General features: G+C 45.0%; 1 protein-coding gene across 5 annotated transcripts in view; it reads left to right on the plus strand.

Annotated features, from left to right (window-relative positions):
• The window catches only part of JAM2 (junctional adhesion molecule 2), a 76,974-nt gene that overhangs the window by 46,190 nt on the left and 8,800 nt on the right, over positions 1 to 21,984 (plus strand). For 4 of the 5 annotated variants that reach the window (XM_075910110.2, XM_075910091.2, XM_075910116.2 and 1 more), the window contains exons 2-6: positions 8,218 to 8,283; positions 13,455 to 13,565; positions 14,150 to 14,302; positions 18,289 to 18,494; positions 20,562 to 20,664. In XM_075910110.2, the coding sequence (XP_075766225.2) occupies positions 8,218 to 8,283; positions 13,455 to 13,565; positions 14,150 to 14,302; positions 18,289 to 18,494; positions 20,562 to 20,664 (639 nt within the window). The remainder of the gene's footprint in view (positions 1 to 8,217; positions 8,284 to 13,454; positions 13,566 to 14,149; positions 14,303 to 18,288; positions 18,495 to 20,561; positions 20,665 to 21,984) is intronic. The other variant, XM_089773551.1, reaches the window with a different exon arrangement.

Consider the following 21,984-nt stretch of genomic DNA (forward strand, 5'->3'; position numbering starts at 1 on the left):
TCCGAGCCGACAGCAAATATATTCGCCAACGACCCAAGGCTCTATTCCACCGGCTCAACGCCCACCAGCGCCTACGGGAGATGCGTCCACGACTTCGGTCCCACAGGACGATACCACTCAGTCACCAGTGGCGGAACACCAGTCAGTGGCCTCCCCGACAGATGTCGCTTCCTCTTCTCCTGATGATGCGGTGTTTAACGACGAACCCCCTCTAGCAGATGATTATAAGCAGTTCCATGAGCTTTTTACACGGGTAGCGGATTCACAAAACTTACGCACCTCGGGGGCGCCTCCAAAACACCATCCGCTGCTCAGAAATTTACAACATTCTAGTAAATCCAAGCTAGCTCTTCCTTTCGATGCCGCGATATTGGAGGTAGCCAATGACATCTGGCAAACTCCGGCGTCTATGCCTCCTACCAACAAACGCACGGACAGGAAATATTTTATCGACGCCAAGGATGCAGAGTTTCTCTTTACCCATCCTGTTCCAAACTCTGTCGTGGTTGACGCAGCACAGCAAAAGGCGAGATCCGCGCAGGCGAGAAATTCTATCGCGGACAAAGAGGCCAAACGCTTGGATTTGCTAGGCAGAAAGGTCTATTCATCTGCTACGGCCACATTGAGGATGGCAAACTACTCTGCCCATCTTGCCAACCACGACTTCGACAACTATTCGAAGTTAGTGCCGCTCATACAGCATCTCCCACATTCCCAAAGGGAGGTACTGAAGGCCATAGTACAAGAGGGGTACACAGTGGCCCGTAATGCGCTCCAGATATCCCTCGATATCGCGGACTCGGCCTCCCGCACTACCGCGACGTCCATCGTCATGCGACGAGACTCTTGGCTCCACCTGGCTTCCGTGCCAAAGGATCTACACCCTAAGGTGGAGGACCTCCCATTTGACCGAGCATCCCTGTTCGCTCAAAACACAGACCAAGTGTTCCACTCAGGAAAAGACTCTAGAAATACGTTAAGAACTCTAGGGATGTACACCCCGCCCTTCAGGCGCAGGAGAGCCTGGCCATATAACAGGCAGAGGCCGCCTCCTTCTTCGGCTTCCTACTATACCAACCAACGATTTAGGCCATACGACCAGCATAGACAGAGGCAGCGCCCCCAACGTCGCCGCCAGCAACCTAACAAGGCCAACAACCAGCAACAATCTAGACAGCAAGTTTGACATACTGATCGAGAGTCTGCGAGCCATCCCTCAACTAGAACCCAACGCGAGAGTAACCAAACTCTTCAACCGCCGTCTGTATCCATACTCCCTTCGTTGGTTTGCCATCACCACAGACCGCTGGGTCAGGGAGATTGTAACCTCAGGACTCACCATTCCGTTCTCCACCTTGCCTCCCACCAACCCTCCCTCCCCACCCCTTTTCAGGGACCCCTCCCACGAAAATCTGTTACGACAGGAAGTAGTACACCTACTTACCATAGGTGCGGTGGAAATAGTTCCTCCCGAATTCCATCGCAGGGGGTTCTATTCCCGATACTTCCTCACAGAGAAAAAGTCGGGGGGATGGAGGCCGATACTAGACCTTCGCGGTCTCAACCGCTACCTGCGAAGATACAGATTCAAGATGGTTACTCTGGGTTCCATCATTCCAACACTACAAAAGGGGGATTGGTTCGCGTCTCTCGACCTGCAGGACGCATACTTCCACATTCCTATCCATCCAGCTCACAGGAGGTTTCTGCGATTCACCGTCGGAGACGACCACTACCAATATGCGGTACTTCCCTTCGGCCTATCCGCAGCTCCGAGAGTATTTTCAAAGACCATGGCAGTCATAGCGGCATACCTCCGTCGAGCGGGGATCACCATCTTCCCTTATCTCGACGACTACCTCCTCTCAGCACCTTCGAGAGAACAAGCCGAGATGGCAGTTGCCACTACAAAAGGCATCTTCGAGACCCTTGGCCTAATTATCAATCTGCCAAAATCTACTCTAACTCCGGCCCAGTCCATCGTGTTCATTGGGGCCAGACTAGACTCTACCACTGCTATGGCGTATCTGCCTACGGACAGAGCCGACACCATTCGAGACCTATCGAACGTCTTGCTCACAGCCCCGAAGGTCCCTTACCTTACCTGCCTGAAACTATTGGGCCACATGGCCTCTACCACATACGTCATAGCCCATGCTCGCCTCCGCATGCGATGTCTGCAACATTGGCTCCTCATAGCCTACAAACCGGGCATTACCAATATCAACACTTTCATAACCATCCCTGCCCGAGTCAGGAAATCGCTCGTTTGGTGGACTCTACCTGCCAATACTCTAGCAGGCGTTCCATTCCGGATCCAGCCCCCATCCATTCAATTGACCACGGACGCGTCGCTAATAGGCTGGGGGGCGCATATGTTGCACTACCGGATTCAGGGACTGTGGTCCCATCAGGAATCCCTACTCCATATAAACTTCCTGGAGCTCAGGGCAGTCTTCAACGCATGCCGCCACTTTGTCCAACATATACAGGGGACCACCATACAAGTCCTTACCGACAACATATGCACGGTTTACTACATCAACCGGCAAGGCGGGGCCCGGTCCAGGACTTTGTGTGCGGAAGCAGTGCGCCTGTGGAACTGGGCGATCCGCCACAGGATCGCGCTCGTAGCTTCCTATCTCCCCGGCAAAACCAATATAATTGCGGACACGCTCAGCAGATCATTCCACTCCCAACACGAATGGGAGCTCCTTCACTCTGTAGCCCTCGATCTGTTTCGGGCATGGGGTTACCCAGAGATCGACCTCTTTGCCACTCGCGACAACAGGAAGTGCCGCTCTTACTGTTCGAGAGCGGGGATAGACAACCAATCCTTGGGGGATGCCTTCCTTCTCAATTGGGGGGCGTACCATCTCCTCTACGCTTTTCCCCCAATCCCGCTGATACCGCGGGTAATACAGAAAATACTATCAGACTCGGCGACAGTAATCCTCGTGGCTCCCTTCTGGCCGCGCCAGACTTGGCTCACGCAACTCATGCAGATGTCGGTGTCCAGACCTCAACGTCTTCCAAGGATCAACAACTTGATCTCACAACAAAACGGCAACTTTCTCCACCCGGATGTCGACCGCTTGCACCTGACAGCTTGGCTCCTAACTGGCTCCAGGGCCTAGAGTTAACCTGCTCCCAAGCAGTCATGGATGTACTCGTGCAAAGCAGACGACACAGCACCCAACGATCGTACATCTATAAGTGGCGTCGCTTCTCAGCCTGGTGCCGGCCACAAGCCATTAACCCCCTAAATGTGCAGATCCAGCGTATTCTGGACTACGTCCTGCATTTACACTCCCAAGGATTGGCCGCTGCTTCGCTAAAAGTACACTTGGCAGCTATTTCGGCTTTTCACGCTCCCATAGAGAGCTTTTCCGTTTTCTCTCATCCACTTACGAAGAAATTTCTCAAGGGAATTTCCAATATTTGTCCACCACACAAGCCTATCCCGCAGCCATGGGACCTTGGCCTTGTACTGGACACCCTTACCCGCCCACCATTTGAACCACTTGCGACTTGTGAGTTACAAATTCTCACGATAAAGGTTACCTTTCTCCTGGCAATAGCCTCAGCTCGGCGAGTTTCAGAGCTTGCAGCACTCTCAGCGGACCCGCCATACACGATGTTCACTCAGCAGGGAGTCTCACTGAGATGTCACCCATCCTTCTTGCCAAAAGTCAACTCGTCCTTTCATGTCAATGAACCTATAATCTTCCCTACTTTCTACCCCAAACCACATGCTACACCGGAGGAAGCCCGCTGGCACACTCTGGACATTAGAAGGGCATTGGCATTTTACCTTGACAGAACACGTCCATTCCGGAAGTCTCCGTGTTTGCTATTATCACTCGCTGATCGCTCTAAAGGTCATCAGCTGTCGTCCCAACGTATTTCCAAACATATAGTTAACTGCATCACCCGTTGCTACACTCTCAGGGGGAAATCTCTGCCCTGTTCGCTAACAGCGCATTCAACCAGAAGTATGGCTGCCTCCACGGCTTTTATGAAAAATGTATCTCTTACAGACATATGCAGGGCAGCGACATGGTCGTCCGCATCCACCTTCGCTAGACACTATGCCCTTGACCGTCTCAAGGTCGCTGACACAGCAGTCGCTCAAGCAGTCCTTTCGTCCGTGCACAAGTAAATCCGAAGCACAATCAGTGCGAGGGTGACTGCTTCATACTCACCTGTAGTGGAGCACCCACGGGGACATCACTCGAAGAAGAAGAAAAGGTTACTCACCTTGTGCAGTAACTTCTGTTCTTCGAGATGTGTGTCCCCGTGGGTGCTCCACGACCCGCCCTCCTCCCTGCTTCGGAGATCTCTCTTGTATCTTGCAGATGTTCCGGCTAGGAGGAACTGGCGGGTCGGACCGCGCGACGCAGAAAAGGCGCGAACGCCGCGGGACACACTGCGCACGCGCGGTCCTCCGGAGGGGGCTACTGCTACGAAGAAGTTTCCGGTTTGCGGCGCCGGGACGAGCCCGACACCTGTAGTGGAGCACCCACGGGGACACACATCTCGAAGAACAGAAGTTACTGCACAAGGTGAGTAACCTTTTCTTCTCCCACAAAAAGCAGTTTCCTTGTTAAGAGTTCACTCTGCAAAAAGTAATTGATACCACAACATTGTCTATAGTGTAAATCAAGGAAGGTAACAGCTGAAGACATAATATATAGTCTTATTGTGGTTCTGGTTACATTTTTAGAATTATATAATTTATATGAACTGAGATGGGAGAAGAAATGCATATTTTTTCCCCTTTGAAAAATTTCCTGATTTTTAAGTCTGTAAATGCATTTAATATGGCTGTGAATCACATGCATTTGAATAGATGACTGTATTGGAAATAATCCTATTTCTAGTTACATTTTATAAACACTCTGTCCAACAATTTGGAACACATCCATGGCTCCTGAAGATGTTTCCTAACCAACTAAAAAACAAGCATTAACCAGAGCCAAAAAGTTTGAATAAAACACTGTTGTTCTTCCCTCTCTGGACATGTGAAACTACAGACCCTTACAAGGGAAAACATGTAATGTTTGGGAACAGAAATTATAACAACAGTAACGGAAAAACAGCCAAGACTGGGAAATACCCAGGTATATTTGGAGCAATTTCCCCTTTGTTTTTTCCCCCATCCCAAAATATTGACATTAATTGAACAAGGAAAAGAGAGATGTTTCAGGTGAAAGTAAAACTACAAATTATATTAAAAATCTAAATGGGAATCGGGGATCAACACATAAGAAAAAATGAAAAAAGCTTGAAAGAATCGGGGATCAACACATAAGAAAAAATGAAAAAAGCTTGAAAGAAAGCATTTAAAGGTTTAAGGGAGAAAACAGGCTTGGTATCTCTAGCTAGAGTATCAGTTACCCAGAAAAAAGAAATGTACTTTTGAGAAATGAAATAATGTGTTAAGATGGTGGTAGTTGACGTGAAAGGGTATGTCTGTACAGCAAAGTTATTTCAAAGTTATTAATAACAGCCCTTATTTTGAAATAACTTTACTAGCGTCTACACAGCCAAACTGCTATTTCAAAATTAATTTGAAATAGTGGAGCGCTTATTTTGAATTTGGTAAACCTCATTCTACAAGGAATAACCCCAAATTCGAAATAGCTATTTCAAAATAAGTGATGAGTAGACACTCCAGCCTTCCCAGGGTCCCCTGGTGGCCACTCCAGCCTCAACCAAGAATACTCCTCTCCCTCTCCTCCCTCCCTAGAGACCTTAAAGGGGTAGACTCTGGCCACAGTGCCTGTGCCAGCTCTAAGCCTGCCAGCCCTGAGCCAGCAGTCACTGCCCCTGACCCAGCGGCCCCAAAACATGAGCCAGCAAGCCACTGTCAGCCAGCCCTCCACCACTCTCCAGGAGCAGTCTGCCAGCTTAAAGGAACCTGCCAAGGCCCAGAGAAAGAGGGCAGCTTATTGGTCCAGGGTGGAGATCATGGACCTTATTCAGGTATGGGGAGGGATCCCCCCAACATCCATGATCTCCACACTAGACGGAGGAACACGGCTGTCTATGGCAGGATACCAAAGGCCACATGCGAACCCAGGAGCAGGTTTACATGAAAATCAGGTTGGTCCGACCAGACCCCCAACCCTGAGCTTCCCCTTCCCCTTCTTCCCCTTGCTTCCCTCTTCCAGCTCCCTCCTCCTAGTTTTCCCCCTCCCCTCTCCCACCTCCTTTCTCCAGTCTCACCAGCGTTTCCTCCCCTCCCCCAGTTTTGTTAAATAAAGAGAGTTTGTGTTCATGAAAATAAATGTATTTTATTTTACATCAGGAAGGGGTTAGGGAGGGGTAAGTGTTCTCCCTCCTCTCTCCCCCCCCCCCCCCCCGCCCCTAGCTGCCTCTGTATCAGTAGGTGGTGGGGAAGCTTAGGGTACGTCTAGACTACCGGGTTTTGTCGTCAGAAGTTTTGTCGACAAAGAGCGTCCAGACACATTGAGTTCTGTCGACAAAGCAAGCTGCTTTGTCGACAGAACCCTGTAGTCTAGACGCAACCCTACAGGCAATAACACCTTCTGTCGACAGAACTCTGTCGACAGAAGGTGTTATGCCTCGTAAAATGAGGTATACCAGCGTCGACAAAACTGCTGAGTTCTGTCGAAGTTATGTCGACAGAACTCAGCGGTAGTGTAGACGCTGGTATAGTTTTGTCGACAAAAGTCCACTTTTGTCGACAAAACTCAGTAGTCTAGACACACCCTTAGGCTCATCAGGTACTCAAGTACTCAACTACTCGCTTACATCTCTCGTCTATATCATAGCCATGGTGGTGGCACAGCTTCGATGCGACAGTGCTGTAGTATAAACACTTCTTATATGGACAAAAGGGTTTTCTCCATCAATGTAGTCAATCTGTCTCTCTGCGAGGAGTTAGGTAGATTGACAGAAGAATCCTACCCTTGACCTATCTGTGTCTACACTAGCAATTGGGTCAACCTAACTATCATCAAGCCCTAAGCAACACAACTAGATTGATCCAATTTTCAAGTATAGACCAGGCCTGAAATTGCAGAGAGAATAGTAGGGGGAGTGCAGAGAGAATGTAGATGCCCGCTGTTGAGATGGGAGGTGGGGGGAGCTGAGAGTCCTTTATTCAGATAACTTTTAACACCCATGTACTAACTGGTATAATTCAACAGTAGAAGTATGTGTGGTACGGGGCAGCTGTGATTACAGCAGGGGATTGAAGATTAATGCAAGTTCTCTAATTATGCCTTATTGAAAATAGCAGATTGTGGCGGGGGAGGGGGAAGATAGAAATGTGCACATACATGTTTAAAAGCTTATTCCTTCTCTAGTTATGTAATAATACCCAGTTTATCTGTCACACTTCCGATCAGTAGCTCTCCAAACTGTTCAGATGCAATATCATTATCCCATTTTACAGATGGAGAAACTACAGCATAGAGAGTTAAGAGATTTACACAAGGTCACCCAGCTGGTTGGTGGCTAAGCCAAGAATACAGCCCAGGTCTCCCAAGCTTCAGTCATGTCCACTCACTAAGAAGCCCCCTATAGCATTTGGAGTTTTATAACTAAGCCTAGGATTGTTGTCCTCTAAAATTGGCTCAAGCAAGTGTGCAGTGCAAACGTCTGTTATCTGACTTAATTTTTTTTCATAGACTCATAAGGTCAGAAGACACCTCAAGACGTCATTGAGTCCAACCCCCTTCTCAAAGCAGGACCAACCCTAACTAAATCATCGCAGCCAGGGCTTTGTCAAACCAGTAGTTAAGGACCTCTAGGGATCCATCACCTCCCTAGATGACCCATTCCAGTGCTTCACCACCCTGTTAGTGAAATAGTTTTTCCTAATATCCAACCAACGGCTTCCCCCACTGCAACTTGAGACCATTGCTCCTTGTTCTGTCATATGTCACTACTGAGAACAGCCTCTCTCCGTCCTCTTTGGAACCTTCCTTCAGATAGTTGACGTCAAATCCCCTCTCACTCTTCTCTTCTGTAGACTAAATAAGCCCAAATCCCTCAACTTCTCCTTGTAAGTCATGTGCTCCAGCCCCCTAATCGTTTTGATTACCTACACTGGACTTTTTCCAATGCGTCCACATCCTTTCTGTAATGGGGGGCCCAGAATTGGACATAATACTCCAGATGTGACCTCACCAGTGCCGAATAAAGGGGAATAATCACTTCACTTTTGTTTTTTCTCTCTTGCAGATCATAAAGCATATGGCATCTCTATCAAAACAGACAATCAGCATGTCACAGCAAAGGAGTTTCAGGGTACAGTATGTGCATGGGCATCATTGCATTTATACAGATAGATATTTATAAAATATATAAAAATAATGAGAAACTGTTTAAAGGACATAATTAAGGTTCCAAAGTCACGCACTTAAAATTTAGGAAATGCCAGAATTTAGGTTGTGTGCTATCTTAATTCAGACCCATTGTGTGTATGTATTATGATATAATTGTTAATTATATGGTTTCATACTATTTTTCCTAGAATGCCTGCCAGCTTTTATGCATGGGTTGAAGAGTGCTCAATTAATGAGCAGCTTGCTCCTTGTTGAATATGTGCCTGTAGGCCTTATTGACTATTCATTGTTCAACCCTTGCTCTGAAGACACAATAATTAATTTCTTTGTGGTCTCTTCAAGGGCACTTAAAGCTATAGTATCTGAGTGCTGCAGACACTCGCTATTTTATTCTCTCAACACCTTGGTGAAATGAAGGGTTGTGATTATCCACAATTTACAGATTGGGAACTGAGGCAGAGTGAGTCAGGTCAAAAGTATCCACTAATTTTAAGTGAATAAAGGCAGTCTAGATATGGATCTTTCAAAAAATAAACCCTTTTTCGAAAGATCCTGTAAACCTCGTATTCCTCAAAAAGGCTTTATTTTTCAAAAGATCCGCATCTAGACTGCCGTTTTTCGAAAAAGCTCCATTTCGAAAAATAGTGGTAGCCATGTTTATGCTAATGAAGCGTGAGATATTTAAATCCCTGCCTCGTTAGCAATTTCGATGTGCCTAATCTACATCTCTCTGTTGACAGAGGCGTAGTCTAGACACAGCCTAAAATTCTGTGTTCTTAGTTCAGCCTCTCCCTCAAGATACCGTAAATAGAATTCTCCTGCTTCTCCACTTCTGATTGTCTCTTCAGTTCTGTCTATCCCTTTTCACTCCCTCTCTCTAGTCCTTAGTCTCCCCTCTTCTACTGCCATCTCCCCATGTTATGGTGTCTCTCTATCCCATTGATGAATGCATTGAAAATGGGGAACTAAGGTTGAAGAGGCCTACACCATACTTTCTCCCCTCCATATAACCCAACCTAGCAAGAGAGGAGGAGGAAGTGCTTGTATCATGTGAGTGAAGCACTGGGCTTCCTCTGTTTTCTTCCTCATGAGAGAATGACTTCAACATTGGCCTCTTCATCTTCTCCTTTACTCTCTGGGCTCCAAAATGAAAGAGAGAGAGGGCAAGTCTCACCCCAAACTTTAGTTTAATTATGAGCATGGAACACTGAAACTAAGCTCTCTTCACTTTAGATAGACCCAAATAAAAGTAGGCTCAACCAGCAATTGCAAGGGCCAGGAGTGAAAGTCCCAGACCATAGACTGGAATTGACTAATGTTTTTTCATTGTAAGGCAACAAAATAAAAGGGAAGGGAAACTTCAATAAATCTTAAGTAGAGGAAGGCCACCGCCTATCCCATTCCCCACCTGCAGTCAGGAACGTTAGACTTCCTCCACTTAGTTCAGAGCACGCACACACATTTGTAAAACATTGTGTATTTGTCTTTGGAACAGGATGTCCTCCTGTCATTGTGTTTTTATTTTAATGTCTTCTTTCATTTTGTGTATGATCTTATTGCTCATGAAAAATGCCAGACTGATAGCTTTGGAACTCTGAAGCCTTCAATTCTGGTCTGGAAAGACAAAATGTAGGGGTGAATAAGTAACTTTGTCTCCATAATTTATTCAGTCCTGAGCTATCCTGGCTAAGATTGGGAATAAGAGTGCAAACTATAGCAGGCTATTGTGTTTGCTTTTGAAATGTGGACATGTCCACTGGAAACTGCATACACCCAATCAAAAGTATAACAGTCTTTGATCCCTATTAATGTGATCTGTATATGATGGGCTCAGCCTAAAGGTGAAAGACTATCTTGCGTTATTAACCTTCTAAGCCATCTGTTCCACCCTCACTGAAAAAAAAAAAAAAGATAGAGGCAATTTACTGGAGGTTATACACTACAGAGAGATTGAAGGTAGTCAAGATTTTTCCATATTAATACAATTACAATGAGCAGAGAGTTTAGAAAGATATGACTGAAAGACTGATACTAGCTCTGGAAACGAAATGAACTGACAAGGAAGTGATAGTGACAAGTGCACAGAATCCCTTCAGTAGATAAATAATCTGGATATAATAGTTCTCCTTCGAGTGCTTGCCCATGTGCATTCCACTTAGGTGAGTGCATGCTGCGTGCATAGATTGTTGGAGAGTTTTTCCTTAGCGGTACCTGTCAGGCGGTAACCTGGAGTGGCACCGTTATATCGGTGCATATATACCCCCTGCTGGTCCTCCACCCCCTCAGTTCCTTTTTACTGCCGTGATGGTCATTGGAGCTCCCTTCTTGCTTGCCTGCAAGCGTGTTCTCAGCGGTATTCAAAAGCCTTTAGAGTAGTTAGCACTGAGTTAATCCCTTTGTTCTTTCCAAGTTGCTTTCCCTGTTACGTACCTGTTAGATAGAGTTAGATAAGTTGTTTGGGTTGGGGCTTGCCTGTTGAGTCCCCTTCCCTCCCGGCCTATGGGGCATGCCAGGGCCTCACAGCTTCAAGCCCTGTTCCAAGCCTATGCCCTGTGGGCACCTACATGATTCGTGCTTGAAGTGCTTGGGTGAGGCCCACGTCCCAGCTAACTGCAGAATCTGCCGCAGTTTCAAGCCCCGGACTCAGCACAAGTGAAATTTGCCCCTGAAGATACTCCTAATGGAGTCGGCACATCACCCGGCACCGTCATCGGACTCGGCGCTGGAATCACACAGCACACTGTCTTCAGTGCGGGAGACTCCTGGGTTCTCGGGGGCCTCATCGGTGTCGAGGCCCCTGTTGCGCGGCACCATTCGCAATCACCTGTCAGGCAATCACCTGTCAGGTGCAAGAAGAGGAGAATGGAGAGGGGAAGGTCTGCACCCTGGCATGCACCTGTGGTTCGCCCCCAGTCAGGGCACCTTATTGCACCTGCACTGGCCGTGAGGTCTTCTGCTCCTGGGCCAGAGTGTGGTCAATTGAGCTTGACCAAGAGCTGCAGAGGAGCCAGCTCCAGTTAAATGGCCTTCCATTCTGGACACGTTTGAGGTGGCGCAGGAACTGATTGAACTGACTGCTGATTTGCCCTCACCTCCTCCAGAGCACCGGGGATCGTCCTCGGGCCTATGCCTCATCAACAGCACCTGACCCAGGTAGGCCCGCACCATCCTCGGCCCCAGCGCTGTGCAGTGCTGTGTTCCCTGGTGCGCATATCTACACCGACATCGAGAGGTCCTTCAGACGGATGACTTCACTCTCCAGGAGTCCAGAGAGAGCTCAGTGTCAAGCATGCTCATCCCGGCAATCCAGTCAATGGCACGGAGCACTTCATGCCTCCTCTGGCAGTGTGGCACTGGAGCAAGCCAGCATCTCTGGTTCAGCACGTGGAGAGGCACCATTCCCTGGGCCCGGCCTCTGCCCCATCTTGGTCAGAGTCCAACTGTGCGTCAGATTCCGATGGAAAGTCAGTACCATTTAGGGCATCAATCTCTCACTCCCATTCCCGGTATTGCTCAAATTCCTGGTGATGAACCTGATCTCGGAGCTACTCTCACTCCCGGCACCGCAAGCACCATGACAGTGACTCGGGACATTCGCACACCTGGCCTCTGCAATGTCAGCATCTAGGCCAGTGGCCGTTTTGGACCCCATGGGTGTACCACCAGGCCCTAGGGAGTGCTCCGTCAATGGCGGGATCCTCCCATTTGGGGATGTGGGCCCCACCTTCAGCCACTCCATTGCCCAGAGCCCTGGCACCACAGGTTTTGGTGGTACAACTCCCCAGTTGGAGGAAGGCGGGGACCATGGGCAGTCTGCCCCTTCTCAGGTGTTGGAACAGCCGCACAAGACGGAGGACTCGACCATTCGGGAGTATTCATCGTTCTCCCCTGATGAGGCCCTAGGATTGGCCTCTTCATCAGTGCCAGCCATATTCTCCCAGCACCATAAAGAGCTCCTCTAGAGACTGGCCCAGAGCCTTGAGGTCCAACCCTAATCCCCATAGCTCTGGGACAGAACATTAGCAGATCATTATGCCATTACACAGCATGCCAGGAAGGACGCTGCAGTAGATAGGGCTGTGTTGCAGTCCATCTCTAGGTAGACTTTGACCCCCACCTCCTGGGGCGCTAGCTTTGGAGTTACCTAAGTGGAATGAACGTGAGCAAGCACTCGAAGGAAAAAAAAACCAGTTACTTACTTTCGTAACTGTTGTACTTTGTGATGTGTTGCTCATGTCCATTCCCCATCCCACCCGCCTCCCCTGCGTTGGAGTGTTCCGGCAAGAAGGAACTGAGGGGTGGAGGGCCAGTGGGGATATATATGCACCGATATAGTGGCATCACTTCAGAGGCCTCCCCAGCTGGCCCGATGGGTACTGCTAAGGAAAAAACGTTGACAATCCGTGCACGTGGCACACGCACGTAAGTGGAAGGGACATGAGCAACACATCTTGAAGAACAACATTTATGAAAGTAAGTAACCATTTTTTTCTAGTAGATCTTAAAATATTTCTTTAATAGATGGATTTTTAAGGAGTGAAACATACACTGTTTAAATCAATAGATATGCAGGTTTGGGAGATAAAGTTAGAATAACATACTGCTCTAATTCTTCAGGCAGCAATTGAATTATTTTTCTATGTTCTCAAATATGTTGGTATTTTCTTAAAATAATAAGCAAATCCAAAATAATTGAAAGTGTAAAAGTCACCTTCTTGAATATTAGCAAATATTTTAATAGAAAAAGAGCATTTAATTTTTAAACTACAGAGCTTAGATCCAGAGCAATTATGTCAAATTAATTACATACCAAAGCTAGATTAAAAACCCAGAATGTTTAACTGAGCTCTGGCCATTTAAATTTCTAAAGTCAGTAGAACTACTTCATTTTATCCCAGCTGAGGATCTGTCTTAGACGTCTTACGGTCTGATTTAAAGCCCGTTGCAATCAATGGAAATCTCTCTGAATTTATTCTCTATTATACTTGTTTATTTATTGAGTATATACAATGAACTCAATTTTAAGAGTGGAATTTGACTGAAACCATTTATTAGGAAAAATATTATGATCAATACTGGTAATCATACCAAGCACAGAGCTAAAATACTCTTCATATGTTTTGTTTCTCCTAGAGGCTATGCTTAGCTGTAAATATTCAGCTGGAAAGGATATTGTTCCAAGAGTAGAATGGAAGAAACTCACAAATGTTGTCTCATTTGTGTACTACAAAGATGAGTTAGTAGGTAAGAAGCTGTAAAGTTGTAGACTGATGAGTTAAAATGAAACCGCTAAAATGCAGCTTGGTCTCTTTCAGCCCACAAGATGAAAGGTATGTGATAATGGGACTTACAATCAAGTCTGGTTTTTTTTTTTTTTGAAAGCTTAAATATAGAGCTTTTGGCTGACATTCCCTATCTATAATAAATTTCACTTTTAAGTTTCATAGACAATACTGATTTCACCAAGGCATTCAAGAATATGGGGGAAACATATATGCTTCCAAATTCAAAATGGGTCTTGGGATTCTAACTCTCTAGGCTGTTGGAAACTGGCTGTTTCATAAATGATGCCTTTGTTTTGTGAACAAACAGTGTAGGGTTTGGGCTTAAATTATCCCTTTAACTTCTTTGTAGAATGGAAGTGATACTGCGTTTGGAGAAAAATTCTCATGATTGTTGTCCTTTAGTAGAAAATTAGACTCAAAGATGATCAGAATAGAAGAAAAAGCATTGTTCAGTTTCAAGATGTCAGTCATGCACAGTGATACTTTTATAACAGGTTTCATCTGCAAAGAATACCTTTCTAACTGTCATGTTCTCTTTTAAAGGTGATCTCAAAGGCCGAGCAGAAATGATAGATTCAAGCATACGAATTAGAAATGTTACCAGAAAAGATTCTGCAAGATACCGTTGTGAAGTTAGTGTGCCGACTGAACGAGGGCAACATCTGGCGGAGACTACTATTACTCTCACGGTGCTGGGTAGAAACCTAACTTTGATTCTAGGTTTTTGTTGAAGTCAGTTCTACAGGCAGAGTGGTGGTTGAAATTCAGTGTGGATATTTTTCATTTTACATTTACGTTCTTTTGACCAGCTCTACCAAAGAATTAATAATAAAGAACTAATCTACCCGCACAGAATCTTTTCTGATAGTAAGGTTGAGATTTTCAAATAGCCCTAAGGGAGTTGGGCTCTGAGATCTCATTGACTTTCAGTGAAAGAGGGGTACCTAACTCTTAGTTCCCACAGCATTTCCCAACACCAGAGCAGCTATGAAAGCTTAAATGGCATCGATAATCATTCTGTCGATAGAAATAAATCCAAAACACATAACTGTGAAGAGGCTAGGGCTAGCTTCGAATTCTGATTTGGTTCCAAATAAAACTCAGGGGTCTTTTTCTTGTCCACTTTACAAAATTGTACATAGAAATACCAGCCTCTCTCCCAGAGACACCCATATCTGGACTGGCAGAAATGTTATCTGGACTAAGGCACATTGGTAGAGGCATCACTGGATCTTTTATAGCAAATGCCAGTGTGAAGACTGGTTAGAGTTTCTTATAAGCCCTATATTCATAAGTGCTAAAACTGGCTTCATGGTTTCTGTTATATACTACTTCTGGGGGAGTTCTGCACCAAGAATTAATTCTGTACAGAATATTTTCAAAATCCGCATGTTTTATTTGTTAATATAACATAATATAATCACACCAGTTTCAGTTATTTTTGGTCACTTATTTCAAAATACTGATTAGAAAGTAGGTCTGTAACTCTAGACAACAAAAAAGATTCAGGAAATTTTTTTTTAAATAGATTTATTACTAGGCATATTGATACAGAACATCGAGTAATAATTTATTTAAACTACAATACAAAACTCTATTTCCTGCACCCCACAGAAGCAGTGCAGACTTGGGGGATTTAGAGGTAATGGAGGAGCTGAGAGAAGGAGAACTAATTGCTGGGTGTGAACTTTGAGGGGTTTGGGATGTGGACAGGAAAAGTATGGAACAGATGTTTTTCAGGGGAAGGACTCTTAGGGAGATTCTCCCATGCAAATCCTGACTGACTAGAAGCCTCTCCCATCAGTCAGGCACATCTGCCCTTCTTCCCATGTGTCCTTGCACCCCCGTCCACATGTCTCTTCACCCTCCCTCAGTCAAGCATATGGCCCTGCATCTCCATTCCCATTCAGCTCCTGTCCCAGTCAGTCCTCCGCATTATGATCTCCTGTTTGACTCACCAACAGCCCCATACTGTCATTTCCCCATATGCCCTGTCTCCTGACCAGGCCTGACAGGCACTATGAAAAAGGCAGGCTGCAATCTTTCTTTTCCCTGGCTTGGAGCTGCTGCTTTGTTCTAGTGCCCTACTGCGCTCTTGTGGTAAAAAGAGAGAACCGCAGCAACTTTCCAGCAGAAGTTTTTTGCTGTGTAAAAAATGAAAACAAAAAATATATATAAAAAACGTTTTTAAAGATAATATCTCTAAAAGAGCACCAAAAGAGTGTAAATAATTTGTTTTCATCTACCAATTTAGGAGAAAGATTGGATGGCTAAGTGTGATTCAAGGTAGTTGCTAACAGTTAGCCATCCAATCTTTCTCTTAAATTGCTAGCTGAAAATTATTTTTTTTTTACTCTTTTGGAGCACTTTTAGGAAGATTGTCCTTTTTTAAAAGTTATTTTTATTTATTTTTGGGGTCTTTCCCCTCCACACACATTGTGGAATTACTGCTCCCTCCTCCTTCCCCCCCCAAACACTGGGGATGCTGCCCTCCCCCCAGCTCTGCGGCCCCCCCAGTTCGCCTTCGCCCAGAATTGCTGCTCCCCCCCCCCCACACACATACACTATAGGGATGCTTCTTTCTCCCCACCTCTGGGGCTGCTGCCCGCCCAGCTCACCCTCCTCCTAACTCTGGAGTTGCTCTCCTCCCGTGGTCTTAGGCTGCTGCTGGGGGAGGGGGGGGGGGGCTGCAAGCCACATGGCCCGGAGACAGGCGGGCCACCTTCTGAGGGGGCGGGAGCCGGATCTGGCAGGGGCAGCCTGCCATCTTGGGGGCCTGAAGCTGTGTGGCGCACTCCGGAATCAGGCGGGCCACCTGCAGAAGCTGGCAGGGGCGGCCTGCCAAATGTGTTGGGGGCAGCTTGGAGGGAGCCAGAGCTGGCGGGGACAGCCTGCGGCGTTGGTGGCCTGCTGGGGGTGGCCGGAAGCCACACAAGACAGCCTGCTGCGTCAGCCACAGCGAGAGCCAGGCAGGAGAGCACACCTGCACATGCCTGCAGGAGCTGCCTGCAGGGGCATGTGCACAGTAGGGGCAAATTGAAAATCCCATAACAGACAGACAAGAACGATAACTTAATAGAAAGATTGTCTAATAAGCACGGCTCATTAATTATCTGCACACTTAGGGTGTGTCTAGACTACTGAGTTTTGTCGACAAAAGTGGACTTTTGTCGACAAAACTATACCAGCGTCTACACTACCGCTGAGTTCTGTCGACATAACGTCGACAGAACTCAGCAGTTTTGTCGACGCTGGTAAACCTCATTTTACGAGGCATAACACCTTCTGTCGACAGAGTTCTGTCAACAGAAGGTGTTATTGCCTGTAGGGTTGGGTCTAGACTACAGGGTTCTGTCGACAAAGCAGCTTGCTTTGTCGACAGAACTCAATGTGTCTGGACGCTCTTTGTCGACAGAAGTTTTGTCGACAGATACTGTCGACAAAACTTCTGTCGACAAAACGCGGAAGTCTAGATGTACCCTTAGTGGCACAGAAAGTGGTTCAGTGACACTCCGCACCCCTACTATGCAAAAATGTTCTAGTTACCTCTGCCTGTATTTCCCAACATAGTTCAGTGATTCTTGGCCTTTGGCAGTGACTCAGCAAATGGCTGAAATATCATATTGTGATTAGCACTGTTCAAAAAATTTGAAGGAAAAAGCTTTTCCACCAAAAATTACTTCTCAAACTACAAGCATTCTTTTATGTGAAAATTGGACGTTTGAAACTTTGTTGAAACCAGAGAAAATTCTTTCTTTCACTAGCCCCCAGATCAGGGGGGAAAGAGGTTTGAGGTAGAAAAACTCAAAAAATGGGGAGAGGAAACAAGAATAAAATTTTTCAACTTTTTTTTTAAATCCATGGAAAATGTTGCCTAATTCCACATCCCCTTGAGTCTGTGGAACTAAGTTTTGTGCTGGCAGGATGGGGGTGGGAGCACTGAGAAGCTGACCTCAGTTGGATGGTAGTGAGAGGGAGCAGAGCAAATGAGAAGGAACAGCAAGTGGAAGGGGTTAGGAGCATGCTTCTTACCTTACCAGGGTCCTGGCAACTAGAGATGTGAATGGGTAACCTGTTATCCGGAAAGTATCACTCTTACTGGGTAACAGTTAACCAGCACCAAGGAACCAGCCCCCTGCCCACCATAGGTGGAGGGCTGTTCCAGCTCGCCTGGCACACCATGCCACAGGCTGTGGCGGGAGCCAGGAGCCTTGTGCAAGGCCAGGGGAGTCAGTGACAGTCTCATGTCGGGCTGCCAGATCTAAGAGGGTCAGCAGCAGCCCCGTACAGAGGAGGAAGTGCTGACAGGGCCGGCAGCAGTCCCGTGAAGGTGTGTTGGTGGGGGGCAGCAGCAGCCCCACAGGTTGGGGGCTGCTTCAGATGAGTTGCAGCTCCCTTCCCCCACTCCTATCCTGCTTAATTGGTTAACCAGTTAATTGATTACATGGAATTTTACATTCCTACTAGCAACCCAGAGGTTTTGCTATGTTCTCATTCAGTGTGATCCACTGGTCGCTCCCTAGTGATCATTCTTGTCCATGCCCTCCAGTCTACCCTGTTAATTAACACATCATAGGGTTATTTGGATTGTCTTTGATGCCTAAGCTGATAGTGAGTAGAAATGTGAACGTTAATTTAAAACACCTAAACTGCAAAATAACCAATACGTTTTCATTGCTCAGTGGCCTCAGCAGCGCCATCATGCGAAGTGCCCAGCTCAGCAATGAGTGGAACGGTCGTAGAAATGAGATGTAAAGAAAATGAAGGGTCTCCTGCTTCTGAATACAGATGGTATAGGAACGGTGTTCCTTTGGTGGAAAACACTGGAACTGGCAGTACTAAAAAAGGAAACATTTCTTACACCATGAATAAAAAGACTGGAACACTGGTAAGATCATCTGGTCCAACTTTCTTTTTGAGTTTTGTGTCTGAAAGAAGACTGAATATTATTATTCATGTTCCATTATGGCCAAGAATCAGAGCCTCATTGTGCTAGCCATTGTGCAGATGAGAAACAAAGTCCTGCCCAGAGAGCTCTTAATACAGGATACATCAGGTGGATGAAGTACCCAAAGGGGTTGGAGTGTATTGAAAGAATGAGATTGTAATAATTTAGCAATTTTTCAAATAAACGTAAGTTATAGCTTGCCACATGCATAGCCAATGCCAGATCAGGCATCACAGTGCAGTTAAGGTTTTTAAGGAAGGATTTAAAAGAGAATAAACTGGGCATCTTTAACTTCTATGGAGAGTTATTCCCAGGCACAGAGAGCAACACAGGAGAAGCAGATGTTTAGGAAATGTAAAAGTAACTTTCCAGCTGTACTTAGGAAGGCCCAATCCTGCACCAGTAAAGACTGGGAGCAAGAGACAAGCCCCAAATCAGCCTGGGTAACTCTTTCAGAACTATGCACGTCTTTTTGAAGAGGCTTCCTTGGATACTTTTCAATTTTTAATAATAAATTTTATTTCAAGACCTTTTAAAGTGACTAGAAAATCGGAGTTACTCACTTTTATGGATGATCAAAGTCAAATACCTTAGAGGAGTCTGATTTTTTTCAGAAGATGAGTGATCAGCATATTCTGAAAATCCTGCCCCTTTAAATATGTCAAACTGAGTATTCAAAATCACTAATCACATCTAAAAATCTTGGCCTTGATGCATAGTTGTGGCACTCAGGGAGTGAGCCTAATTTCACAGCCCATTGAAGTCAATGAAAAAACATCCAGGCTACGTCTACACTGGCCCCTTTTCCGGAAGGGGCATGTAAATTTCAGCAGTCGTCGTAGGGAAATCCGCGGGGGATTTAAATATCCCCCGCGGCATTTAAATAAAAATGTCCGCCGCTTACTTTGAAGTAAGAATAAGAGCCTCCAGAAAAGGGCACTTTTTCCGGAGGATCGGGGCCAGTCTAGACGCTCTTTTCCGGCTTTTTTAAAAGCCGGAAAAAAGCGGCGGACATTTTTATTTAAATGCCGCGGGGGATATTTAAATCCCCCGCGGATTTCCCTACGACGACTGCTGAAATGTACATGCCCCTTCCGGAAAAGGGGCCAGTGAAGACGTAGCCCCACTGAGTTGGATGAGATTTGTAAAGTACTTACTTCTCCATTCCTTGTTGTTAATGTGAAATAGTCATCTGTTTCAACATACTTCATTTTATTTAAAAAAAAATCATAGTTTAAAAAACTGAATGGTCTAAATCAGTGTTTCTCAACCTTTTTTTATAAAGTACCCCTTTAAAAAAAAAGTACCCCCCAGTAGCTACAATTTTCAGACACGCACACTTTTTTTTCCTACTATTGCAGCACATTTGTTTAAACAACTTAATCGTAGCCAGGTGGGTGATGAAATGTTTGGGTGTAAAAAGTAAAAAAATAATAAAGCGCTGTAAAACTTAAAACAAAAATTCAGTTTTCTCCAAATTTCAGTTGTGTTGACGTACCCGCCAGACATCTTTTGAGTACCCCTAAGGGTACTCGTACCACTGGTTGAGAAACACTGGTCTAAATGGTAGCAGTGTAGCAATCTTTTTTTCCCTACCTCCTAACTGTAAATCACATTGTGATAGTAATTTGATAACTAGAGCTGGATGAGAATTTTCCCTTTGAATGAGTTTCCAACAGAAATGGAGTTTCCACAAAATTGAAAATTTCAATAGGGAAATTTTGAATTTGCTGAAAAAAAGCAATTTTCATCAAGCAAATCAAAATAAAATATTTCATCTTGGGTCAAATTCAGTGAAACGAAATTAAATAATTAAATTTCAGGAAAGTTTTTGATTAAAAACATGTTGAAACAAAATGTTTCTGAATCAATTTTTTTTAATTTGTTTTATTTAAAAAATCAACTTTCCATCCCTACATTTGACAAAAAACAAAAAATGTCAATTTCCATAGCATGGAGGTTCTGAATTTCACTCAGCTTTATTGATGACTTTTTTAAATGTCACAGCTATTTAACACAGTTTCAAAGAAAGACACTGGAGAGTATTACTGTGAAGCCTCCAATGGAATTGGACTTCCTCAAAAATGTTCTGCAAAGCAAATGCAAGTTGGTAAGTGTCAAAAGCAAATAAGCCAGAAAACCTATAGATGAAATGACTTTATTACATGGCACATATGAGAAACTAAGACTGGGTACAAATTATGCTGTCTTCTTCCTCCTCCAGAAAGCTTGAATCAAATGCATGATGCTTTATGTAGACATATGACTGCTTAAATCACTCACTCCTCTTCTAAAAAGAAGCAGTAGACATACTGTATCTTACAAAAGGTCAGCTAGCTCAGAGTGCTTTGGAATGATTAAAGTGCGGAACTTTCAGAAGATTATTATGCATTAAATGCTACAGAATAATAGTATACACTTAATTAAGATATTAATATTTTAGAATGTTTTTGGTGTCTCTAAAGCATCATGTATAAGTCTTGTTTTGCAGATATTTTCCTTGGGACATTTTCATATGAGACTTTAATGCAGCAAGTCAGAAAACTATTTCTGATCTTCATTTTATCTGGAAAAACAGTAATAAATGTGACATTTATATTTGGTTATTAAAGGGACACTGTTAAGGTTGATAGCCTAACATTTGTTTTGCTCTCCACTCCTTACCTGTTTGCAACATCCGTGTAACTTGTTAGAAATAGAATTTGTTGTGTAAGCAAAGTCCATCCATGCTTTTTTCTTTTAAAGAAAAAAATGTAAATTCAGCTGACTCTTGAGTAGCTTTGCAAAATCCCACAACACTGCATGCACAAATGATCGAGGGAAGTTAGTAAGGAAATATATCAAGCTTCTAAAAGGTTTACGTCAGAAGTGAAGGGGAAAATTCTTCTAATGGTTGGAGTCTACAAAATGCTGTGGCAGTGACCTTTTAAAAAGTGCTCTATATCACTCTCTTGTGACCTGATTCAAAGCCTGCTGAAATCAGTAGAAAGACTTCTAATGCATTGATATTGTATTTGAATAATGACATACTATCAAGGCAGAATTTCTCTACTGGGGAAACATTAATTCATGTGAGAAATTGGTATCTCTTGACATATATAATGATATTTTGGGGGCCAACATTTTCAAATCTGTGTGCTTGTAATTAGACAATCAAATATATATTTGGGCATCTAAGTAGAAATGGCCTGATTTGTCTTTCCCCTCACTCCTCAGGCTATATCCACACTCCAGGCGTCTTGCACAAGAAATTTTCTGCGGAAGAGATCTTCCACAAAACCTTCTTGCTCAAGAGCGTGTCCACGCTGCAAAAGCGCATCGAAAAAGCGATGTGCTTTTGCACAAGAGAGCATCCAGACTGCATGGGCTCTCTCTCAAAAGGAAACTGATTGCTATTTATAAAATGGCCACCAGAGCACCTGTGCTTTTT

Source organism: Pelodiscus sinensis, chromosome 1 (assembly GCF_052426305.1).
Source record: "Pelodiscus sinensis isolate ZL-2025 chromosome 1, ASM5242630v1, whole genome shotgun sequence".
Taxonomy (NCBI): domain Eukaryota; kingdom Metazoa; phylum Chordata; order Testudines; family Trionychidae; genus Pelodiscus; species Pelodiscus sinensis.